We start from the raw sequence: 11,730 nt of genomic DNA, 5'->3' as shown, positions 1-11,730 counted from the left end.
TATTTGCAGAGAACATGAGAAGACACCATAATTTTTTCAGTGTGCTTAAGCTTGTCACAAAGAGCACACAGTGACACTGTACTTTCATTTATATTGTGTGTCAAAGCTGTTATCTGGTCTGTAATTAAAATATATCACAAAATCGACACAGAAAGGCAAACGACACTCCTTGCTCCTTTATGTCGAAATGACTGTATGGCTAGTTTTGTACTACAAATGTCCTTCCTGGTAAAACGTGTCGTGACATGTACCCACCTAATACCTCAAAGACCACACAATTACAGGATTATAAGGGTTCATGTTTAAGTGTTTGTTTGGAGGTGCAGGCAAATGTGGGTTTAGGTGAGTGACTCATATCAGTGACTCTTATCAGGATGCACCTGATAATTATGTGTTTGATACATTTATTACTTTAGAAGTGAAAGAGAAGGGCATTATTAAATTTTTACTGTATATCATTACACACAAAATGCTTCCAACAGTTATATTTCATGCCTTGGCCATTTTCCATTCCATTTACTGCATCCTATATGTCTTTAATGCTGAAGCCAGAGGAAACTGGTTTTAGAATGATTTAGGGGAAAATGGCATGGAGAATTGGCACAGGGACAATATACATTACTTGGGAAGCCACTGATATTCCAGAAATACATGCACAGGATGATAATTAACGTTTTTCTTTTGATCTGTTATTAAGAGTGCACATGTGAAGACATGTTATCTGTAAGTGTTCTTTCAAAATAGAAAAAAAAGAAAATACAAATTGTGGAAATAGTAGTTCATGTAACTAGTTAGTTATTACAATTATTCTTTCTTTGTGTAATTTTTAGCTATTTTGACAGCATTATGCCATTTCAAATGACAATACAATGAGCTTTCATGAATTATGAATTACCTTTAGTACAAACTAAAGTAAATTATTTCATGTTACATCAATATGAATATCAATAAGAATATTTACGATCATTTGATCATATGCTGTGCAAACAAACGCACTCACTTATTCACTCATACATACAGTACATGCAGCTTTCGTTGTTATTCACTAAAATACAGCAGGGATGTGGCTGTGGCAAGGAGAGCAATGGCTGCTGCTACTGCCATACCTGTGAGAGAGAGATAAGAGGTGAATCAAGAAGTGAATCAGGTGAGTGGGGCTCCAAGAATGATACGAATCACACAAGGAAAACATGGTCATATCTATCCAAATAACACGCAACATGAAGCTATCCATAAACGCTGTATCCAAAAATGTGACAATATAGTTATAACCTTGTGGTATGCAGGTAGATTAATAGTCTTCTTACTGGTCATTCAGGATTTAGCCTTAATTAATACCAAGAGATACTAGAAGAATGAATGTTTTTATTACTGAAATTATTACTAAGAGGAAGCAATTACCAGCATTTTCATTATCATAGAGCATTAAACGGATTTCCTTTCTCTATGTGAGGTCATACACAGCTTAAGATTAAATCGATGAACACGGTAGATTTTTACCCATTACCCCGATTTCGTGTTGCATGTACCGGCATTCTTACTGGCTTATCCATTGTACACAAGAGGCGCATGCCTGTTCATAGCTTGACGTCAAAAGCGGAGAGTAACTTGATTATTTCAAATCTCATGTAAACACATTTTTTTTTTTTTTTTACTTTGTTGGTTTTTTTTTTTTTAAGTAAGCTGGTTTTGGGAGCTATCAGCATATCGGTGTGCATGTACACAGGCTCAAATAATTATTACTCATAGCGAGAGACATTATTTAATTCATGAGGACTTACCAACATAGTATTGGTGGGCTTTATGGCCTTTTGGATTTTGAACTTGGACTTGTGAAGTCATATGTTTAATAGAATCATCACTGCGGCTGTCAGTTTTCTCCCATTCAGAAACAGAAGAAAACACTGAAAGACACATATAAACAAAGGTGCACATTTCTAATCACTAGTTATTGTCAGTTTATAGTAAGAAAAGAGAAGAAAAGAAAATGAAAGATAAATAAACAAGAAACTGGAAAAAGAGAAAATGAAAAAAGAAAAGAAAAAGACAAAATGAAAAGGAATAAAGAAAGTAAAATAATGAAAAAGGAAAAGAGATGTTCAAGAGAAAAAAGGTAAAAAAAAAAAGAATGAAAATAATTTAAATAAATAAAACAAGAAGAAAAAAGATCAACTAAAAGAACAGAAAAAGAAACAAAGGGAAATAAAAGAAAAATAGATTAGAAGAAGAATATTCTAAACCTCTGTCTAAACAGTACTAGAGTTTTGTTGTCATTGGGAATATAATCCAAACTTTCCAAAGGACGTGTTATTAAAAGGGATCAGATTTTCTACACCCTGCGGCCAGCAGTAATACCTCTTCCGCTAACAATAAAACCCTACAATACTTGTGCTCATTCATCCCTAAATCCCAGTGACTTTGCAAGGGCTTGCTGCACATTTCACAATACCCTCTTCACATACAGTTGTGCTCAAAAGTTTGCATACCCTGGCAGAAATTGTGAAATTTTGGCATTGATTTTGAAAATATGACTGATCATGCAAAAAAACTGTCTTTTATTTAAGGATAGTGATCATATGAAGCCATTTATTATCACATAGTTGTTTGGCTCCTTTTTAAATCATAATGATAACAGAAATCACCCAAATGGACCTGATCAAAAGTTTACACACCCTTGAATGTTTGGCCTTGTTACAGACACACAAGGTGACACACACAGGTTTAAATGGCAATTAAAGGTTAATTTCCCACACCTGTGGCTTTTTAAATTCCAATTAGTGTCTGTGTATAAATAGTCAATGAGATTGTTAGCTCTCACGTAGATGCACTGAGCAGGCTAGATACTGAGCCATGGGGAGCAGAAAAGAACTGTCAAAAGATCTGCGTAACAAGATAATGGAAATTTAATTATAATTATAATAATTAATTATTATAATTTTATTTATTTATCACACATTATACATTTGCACATATACAGTGAAATTCTTTTTTTCACATATCCCAGCTAAGCTGGGGTCAGAGCGCAGGGTCAGCCATGATACAGCGCTGCTGCAGCAGATAGGGTCAATGGCTTTGCTCAAGGGCCCAACAGTGGCACCTTGGCGGCGTTGGGGCTTGAACCCCCAACCTTCTGATCAGTAATCCAAAGCCTTAACTGCTGAGCCATAACTGCCCCTTATAAAGATGGAAAAGGATATAACTTATTAAGAAGTGGAAAATTCAGGGATCTCTTGATACCAAGCCAAGGTCAGGTAGACCAAGAAAGATTTCAGCCACAACTGCCAGAAGAATTGTTCAGGATACAAAGAAAAACCCACAGGTAACCTCAGGAGAAATACAGGCTGCTCTGGAAAAAGACGGTGTGGTTGTTTCAAGGAGCACAATACGACGATACTTGAACAAAAATGAGATGCATGGTTGAGTTGCCAGAAAGAAGCCTTTACTGCGCCAATGCCACAAAAAAGCCCGGTTACAATATGCCCGACAACACCATGACATGCCTCACAGCTTCTGGCACACTGTAATTTGGAGTGACGAGACCAAAATAGAGCTTTATGGTCACAACCATAAGTGCTATGTTTGGAGAGGGGTCAACAAGGCCTATAGTGAAAAGAATACCATCCCCACTGTGAAGCATGGTGGTGGCTCACTGATGTTTTGAGGGTGTGTGAGCTCTAAAGGCACGGGGAATCTTGTGAAAATTGATGGCAAGATGAATGCAGCATATTATCAGAAAATACTGGCAGACAATTAGCATTCTTCTGCACGAAAGCTGCGCATGGGACGCTCTTGGACTTTCCAGCACGACAATGACCCTAAACACAAGGCCAAGCTGACCCTCCAGTGGTTACAGCAGAAAAAGGTGAAGGTTCTGGAGTGGCCATCACAGTCTCCTGACCTTAATATCATCGAGCCACTCTGGGGAGATCTCAAACGTGCGGTTCATGCAAGATGACCAAAGACTTTGCATGACCTGGAGGCATTTTGCCAAGACGAATGGGCAGCTATACCACCTGCATGAATTTGGGGCCTCATAGACAACTATTACAAAAGACTGCACGCTGTCATTGATGCTAAAGGGGGCAATACACAGTATTAAGAACTAAGGGTATGCAGACTTTTGAACAGGGGTCATTTCATTTTTTTCTTTGTTGCCATGTTTTGTTTTATGATTGTGCCATTCTGTTATAACCTACAGTTGAATATGAATCCCATAAGAAATAAAAGAAATGTGTTTTGCCTGCTCACTCATGTTTTCTTTAAAAATGGTACATATATTACCAATTCTCCAAGGGTACGCAAACTTTTGAGCACAACTGTATCTGAGGTCCACATGGAAGCATTGTATTGGTGGATATAAAAACCAGTACAATGCTTTCAAAAATACATTCCACTATCAAAATAAGCCATACTACAATATGAGACATTAAAAAGAATATTAAAGAATATACTGTATTACTTCCTACATTCTTTGAGAGAAACCATTAGAGGGAAGCTTACATTGACTTTTCTCCAGACTATTATCTATGTCCTCTTCCAGTGGTTCCCAGTCCAGCATCTCTTTCAGACGCTCGGCTACATCAGCAGTGCTTTCATCTGGAAACATGTAGTCACACACTGACAGGCCAGAGCCGGGCACTGGCGAAAACACACGTCGCGGAAGAGCCTGCGGCCAACTGCATGGACCTAGAGAGGCAAAAATAACCATTAAAGTCCTTAATTATTAATGAATGTATTCCTTAATTTGATACAATAACTGGCATGGATTAAAGGGATAGTTGACCCACCTCAGTCACTATTCACTTTTATTACATGTATTTCCCATTCATTGAAAGTGAATGGTGACTGATGCTACCATTCAACCATCTTCTTTTGTGTTGTATTGAGGAAAGTCAGTCATGCAAGTTTGCAACAACACAGGTGCATTAAATGATCCCTTTAAGGCAGTGTTTCCCAACCACACTAGTGTGCCATGAAAGATTGTCAGGTGTGCCATGGAAAATTATCAAATTTCACAAAAAATAAATGCATGAAAAAAAAATTCAGGGATCCAAACTCCTCACCTTTCAGAGATATTCACCGATTTGAAACCACAATTGGTCACTTTTGTGATTGTGAAGAGCAATGATTAATGTGCAAAAGTGAGTGATATTTATACGTGTTAAGGGTCTTTCACATGACTCGCGTCAGCGCTGTAGAATACATTAAAGTCTATGAAGTGACGCCACTTTACACCAAAGCGTTTATCACACACACGTTTTTGCTTCACCAATAATGTCTTTGAGAGAGCAAAGCAACAAAAAATATTTAAAAACTGTCCAAATTTGTGAAGAGACATTGAATGTCTCATAATTTCTTTTAATTAAATATTACCTTATCATTTACGAATATCAGTGACCCCAGGTTTCTGAACTAATTTAAATTCACCAAGAAAACGCTTAGACCTAAACATAAACGAGTCCTTTTCTTACTTTCTGCTATCAAAGCAACTGCAAGCTTTTTCTCTCTCTTCCAAATACATGTTTTCAAAGTTTATTGTGCACACCTCCCGCTTTTTTACATGGAAAAGTCATAAAATCGCCCCTCTGTGACGCTTTCTGCAACTCGTCATGTGGAGGGCAGTGCAGCGCATGACGCTGGCGTTGAACGGAGCGTTGACGCCTCGACTCAACTCATGTGAAATGCGCTTTACAATGACGAAAGAACATTATTAAAACTCAAAATGATTATTTTTTGACTATTATTGTGGTCTTTTCTGATAAAAGCCATGCTCAGCAGTTTAAATAGGCTACTGTAGGAAAATGATACCGTAGATCTGCTTTGTGTTTATAATTCTTATACTGAAGTCAGTAGATTTGTAGCCATGCAAGTTTTAATAAAGGAGAAGGTAAGGATGTTATTGAAACTCACTATTATTAGACTATTATTGTTGTCTTTTTGGATGAAAAATGATGCTCAGACTGAAGGATGACTATAGATCTGCTTTGTTCTTTTAATGCTTAAACACTATAAAGTCTCTTGGTAGATTTCAGTCATGAACGATTCAAAATGATTCACTGACTCACTCATAGCACATAAGACGCTCATTTGTCGCCACCTAGTGACATTTCCAGAAGGGGTCGCTGAACTAATCAGTTAATAAAACTGAACAAATTTTTGAAACAGATGCAAACCTCACCAAAATACTCTTTATTTTGCAGCTAATTCTGCACAATTGTCAACTTGAATAAACTTGAATCACTAAAATAGCTGGAATTGGTGCTTTTAACTTATTCTTTAAAAAAATATATCCCCAGAAAAAAATTTCGTGGACCAGTGATTGTCTTACCTTTTTCGTCCCCTCATGAGTTTGCATCCCTGTAATTTGTTGTGGCATTGCAAGAATAAATATACAAATTAGAAAAGAAGCAAATTTGTTGTTTTTCATTACCCATTTAGCGCTCTTGCCACCTGTGACCCCACACAGTGTAGCCTACCTATGTCACTTTTTGCATAGCCGAATTTCAAACATTACAAGTAAACACGCTACTAAGATGGACAGAAAACATGGACAGGTTCTTGAAAAGGAAAAACATTGACGATGGTTAGCCTATGTGTGATAGTAGTGTGCTGTAGAATTTTTAGTTGTAAAAAGTGTGCCTTGGCAGAAAAAAGTTTGGGAAACACTGCTTTAAGGATGCAGTTGAGAAAAAAGGCACTTTTCCACCATCTAGTGGTCAGTTTTATGCTTTTTATGGTTAACAAAGATCGAAGAGAAGTTTGAGTTTTTGGAGTTTGTAGTGGAACTTCAACATCAAATATAAGATATAGATCACTGTACCTTTGTGGCTCCCCTCATTTATTAAAAGATCTTCCAGAAACATCTCCATTCTGCAGGAAACCGTATTTATGATGTCTCTCTTAATGGCCTGGAAATTGCACATAAGCAGTGATTTTAGCAATAACATAAAACAACAGGTGAACAGAAAATCTCACTCAACTCTAGTCAGCTCTTTGTTTATGAACAAATAATGTGTGACCACATGTACTGTAAAAAGAAGCACTGTTATAGATTAATTTAATTTTATTGAATGAAACTGATTTACATTCAGCTTATTTTGATAAACGATCTCATTAACCACCACAGAAACTGAACTGCAGTGAGAATAGACTTTAATAACCTGTGCTGCGTGTCTGGCTTTGGGTTTGTTGTTGTGGATGTAGGCCCTGCAGTGCACCACCCCTCTCACACTCACAGAGCCACAGCACTTCTGAACCACAGCACTGGACCTCTGATCTTCCTCTGGCTGTTCCTGTGACACAAATATCAGCATACGTTTGGCAATATGCATGCACATATATCCCCCTTTCATACAGTTCAAGAGAAGACGGGGCACTCACGTGCGAGACAAGAATCCGTGCTGGGAGTGTCTGATGTTGAGTAATCTTTGTGTTCTTTTTCTGAAAAGAACAAATATTCATCTCAAATGTAGAATCAAATTTGCCACCAGAAAAAAATAAAAAATAAATAGAATTAAGGTTTCTACCTGTCCTGAGATTAGATCAGAATCACCTGATGCCTGTCTGCCATTTATGAGACAGTGACCAGCCTCGATCTGTTTAGCCCATCTCCTAAGACCATCCTGGACAAGGGGTACGAAATATTAATTTTTTTTTTTAAATTCACAATGTAAATCTAAATACTGTTTTGTTCAAACCTACATCCTACATAAAAAAAAAACCCAAAATATTTTTAATTCCTTACAAATATATAGCAAAATATACATATACTAAATGTGCAAATGTCAGTATATGTTATGAATCAATTGTTACATGTTTTAATATGCTACTAAGACAATAATTCAAAGTTTAAATTATAAAGTCCATCCTAATATGACTAGAGTAATGCAGGAACTTTCTGTTATGCGTTAAAAGAATAGTTCATCCAAACATGAAAATTCTCTCATCATTTACTTATCCTCATGCCATCCCAGACGTGTTTGACTTTCTTTCTTCTGCAGACCACAAACAGAGATTTTTAGAAAAATATCTCAGCTCTGTTGGTCCATTCAACGTAAGTGAATGGTTGCCAGATCTTTGAAGATCCAAAAAGCACATAAAGGCAGCATAAAAGCAATCTATATGACTCCAGTGGTTTAATCTTCTTTTCTTCTGAATATCTTCTAAAGTGATATAAAAGGTGTGGGTGAGAAACAGATCAATATTTAAGTCCTTTTTACTATAAATCTCCACTTTCACTTTATTTTTCTTTTGTTTTTGGTGATTCACATTATTCGTGCATTTTACCACCTACTGGGCAGGGAGAAAAATGTATAGTAAAAAAAGAACTTAAATATTGATCTGTTTCTCTCCCACACCTATCATATCGCTTTTGAAGACATGGATTATATCACTGGAGTCATATGAATTGCTTTTATGCTGCCTTTATGTGCTTTTTGGAGCTTCAAAGTTCTAGCCACCATTCACTTGCGTTGTATGGGCCACCAGAGCTGAAATATTCTGCTAAAAATCTTTGTTTGTTTTCTGCAGAAGAAAGAAAGTCAAACACACCTGGGATGGCATGAGGATGAGTAAATGATGAGAGAATTTTCATTTTTGGGTAAACTATCCCTTTAGTATACATGTCTGTGTTTTGTCTCACCTTCATGCACTTGTCTGTGTTATCCGAGGAGGATTCTGTCACAGGGATCTGCAGGTTGAGCTCTACAGAGCAGGTCAACATTGCCCAGGATGATGAGACACCCGTCTGATACTTCCAATCTGCTGGCTTAGCTGAACTCTGTAAACCAGTAAGCATGAGTTCCCAAATACTAAACTATTTACCCCAGTAATTCTTGCCATATTTAAAGATTTTAGAAACAAAAAAAAAAACAAAAAAAAAGTCTTGCACCTTTGGATCTTTCACATCAAATGTTCTGCAGACAGCTCTGCACATTGCAGTCAAGGATCATTCAGACCTACAGTAGATAGTTCTAGATAGATGGAATCCTAAAAATCAAATTAACAACACTTTTGCAGGCATAACTTCACTTTATTTCAGAGATAATAGCTGTAAAATGGATGGTAGTGTCAAGGATACTTCTTTGTTTTGGAGCAAATGTGCAGTGTGACTAGATCAGTCACATCTTCTTCCAAAAGATCCCACAGTCTTCCTTTAGTTATGTATTTATCCACAGCAAATATAAGCTATGTGAAGAGACGCTGAATTAACTGAACCCAGAGGAGATGGTATTTATGGTGGTCTTTTATTATATCATCACTGAGGTCCAGTGAACTACTAAATAAACAGCTACATTCATGTATACATACATGCAAATTAATCGTACCCTTTTTAGAGTGTTCTGGGCATCTTTAGAGAGTTCAGGTGGGGTTACCAAAAACAGGCCAAGAACACAGAGACCTCCTGGTAACATTCGGGACACCTGTAACAAAATCATTAATTGCGCAACTTATGTCTAACTTCATTTGACAATGAAACATTTAAAAGCCAATGTGTATGGTCAGATACCAGGCTACCCACCTGCCTGGCATGTTCTGTCACCCACTCCACATCAATGCCATCCAGTGGGCTGCCCCCTCTCAAAGCCTTTGGCTGCCCCTCACTCTCCCTGTGAGGAGTCTGCACAGCCAACACCACAAAATCTCTCTGAGGGTAGGACTGTGAAAGAAAAAGGCATTTCATTACAGTAAGTGTCAGACTATTTCTTAATTAAATATCAGAAAAATAAATATAGGTTAGGTTTAAGGACAGTTAGTTTCCTTACTTGACCCATTAGGAGTCCAGTGACACATGATCCAGGAGGTGCCTGAACACCACCAAGATATTTCTCCACTACCTCATCTACAAAGTAGCTTCTACCCATTCCGCCTTTAAACTAAAAACAAAAGTAAACTTGATATTGTGCCTCATCGAAGTGCGATGCAAAATAACTACCAAACATATGTTTAATTTCCATGAGACGGGATTATGAGGTTTAAATCAGGTATAAAATAACGTTAAACACATCTTTGAGCAATAGAGTTTTCAATGCCCGAATTATGCAGTCATTAGACAGTTATTACCCATATCTCCGTGAAACTATTCTCTCTACTGCATAGTTTCAAAACACCGAAGAAGCAGTGCAATGTCTCACTATGGTTGAAATTGTCATAAAACTAATTGCAATAGATTTGCACTTCTTTAAACACACAAAGGACAATACGATTTATGGGAGTATACCATTTAATAACAACAGCGCATATGATATTGTAAAGAAAACCCTTTAAATATACCTTTAGCTCATGCACACTTATTCAGACAGCCGATGAGTACTGGAACCAATACGTGTGACATGTCGTCGCATCAAATATACGTCATGTATATCCAGAGACCTGATTGGACATTGTCGTTTAGTGACGCGCGATTCACGAACGAATCGTACTTTTAAACCGATTATTTTTAATGACTCGATCTAACCGATTCGCAAAGCTTTGGTAGATCACCCAACCATATGGGATGACTAGGAGTAAAACTGTAAAATGCAAACAGTATTGTATAGTAACCTTATTGTTTGAATTGGCAACGTTAGTTCTTAAGGGATAGTTCACCCAAAAATGAAAATTATCTCATCATTTACTCACACTCATGGCATCCCTCATGTGAATGACTTTCTTTCTTCTGCAGAACACAGAATATTTAGAAGAATATTTCAGCTCTGTAGATCCATACAATGCAAGTGAATGGTGACCAAAACTTTGAAGCTCATTAAAAAAGCACATAAAGGCAGCATAAAAGTAAGACTGGGTTAATGTATGTCTTCAAAAGCGATATGATAGGTGAGTGAGAGAAATATATCAATGTTTAAGTCCTTTTTTACTTTAAATCTCCACCCTTGACCAGCCCTGACCAGCAGGTGGCAATGCGCAAAGAATGCAAATCACCAAAAAAGTGAAAGTGGAGATTTATAGAAAAAAAAAGGATTTTGTTGATTTGTTTTTCGTGGCCTACATGATCAACTGCTTTTTAGAGCTTCAAAGTTCTCACCACCATTTACTTATGAGGGCCTACAGAGCTGAAATATTGTTCTAAAAATCTTAGTTTGTGTTCTGCAGGGGAAGGAAAGTCATACACATCTGGGATGGTATGAGGGTGAGTAAATGATGAGCAGTGTTGGGTAAGTTACTCTAAAAAAGTAATTAATTACTAACTACTAATTACATCTTCTACAGTGTAATTGATTACTAATTACTCTGTCTGAAAAGTAATTGCGTTACTTATTACTAATTACTTTTTAAAACCCTTATCAACCTCGACCAGATGAAAAATACATGGATAGATATGAAACTGTTCATTTAATTCTTTCAAATGAATCATATAAAATCAAATAAATTATTCATGAACTAGCCAAAGAATTTAAAGGGGGCTGAATTAAATTACAAAACATACATTTTAACATTAGACGTTAAATTTCGATTTTAAATTCACTATTATATAGTCTATAAAGTATTTAACACAATTACATCAGAAGCAGTAATCCCTTACTTTTATTTATTTTTTTATGAAAAAGCAATTTAATTACAGTAATTACTTACTTAGTAATGCATTACACCCAACACTGATGATGAGTTTTCATTTCAAGATGAACTGTCCCTTTAACAATGTTGTTGGAACAATAACATTTGACACAATATAATAACCTAAAAATATTGTGATGAATACCCATTTTACAACAAAATTTTACGTAAAATTCC

The 11,730-nt window shown here is 36.6% G+C and overlaps 1 protein-coding gene across 2 annotated transcripts; it reads right to left on the bottom strand.

Moving 5' to 3' along the window:
* Positions 1 to 387: 387 nt before the first annotated feature.
* On the bottom strand, positions 388 to 10,365 carry LOC127441040 (protein odr-4 homolog). 2 transcript variants are annotated; one of them, XM_051698183.1, is made up of 14 exons: positions 10,273 to 10,347; positions 9,765 to 9,875; positions 9,521 to 9,658; positions 9,327 to 9,422; positions 9,080 to 9,186; positions 8,891 to 8,927; positions 8,642 to 8,779; positions 7,527 to 7,622; positions 7,381 to 7,440; positions 7,161 to 7,292; positions 6,821 to 6,908; positions 4,501 to 4,686; positions 1,782 to 1,904; positions 388 to 1,106 (listed from the first exon to the last, which is right to left on the bottom strand). In XM_051698183.1, exons 2-14 carry the CDS (start codon positions 9,861 to 9,863, stop codon positions 1,039 to 1,041), a joined length of 1,368 nt encoding a protein of 455 aa, XP_051554143.1. In that variant the 5' UTR covers positions 9,864 to 9,875; positions 10,273 to 10,347; the 3' UTR covers positions 388 to 1,038. The 2 variants fall into 2 exon arrangements, with proteins under 2 accessions (XP_051554143.1, XP_051554145.1); XM_051698185.1 differs by lacking the exon at positions 9,765 to 9,875 and having other exon boundaries at positions 10,273 to 10,365.
* Positions 10,366 to 11,730: the final 1,365 nt, after the last annotated feature.

This window comes from Myxocyprinus asiaticus, chromosome 5, assembly GCF_019703515.2.
Source record: "Myxocyprinus asiaticus isolate MX2 ecotype Aquarium Trade chromosome 5, UBuf_Myxa_2, whole genome shotgun sequence".
Lineage (NCBI taxonomy): Eukaryota > Metazoa > Chordata > Actinopteri > Cypriniformes > Catostomidae > Myxocyprinus > Myxocyprinus asiaticus.
This window is presented reverse-complemented; position numbering and strand designations above follow the sequence as displayed.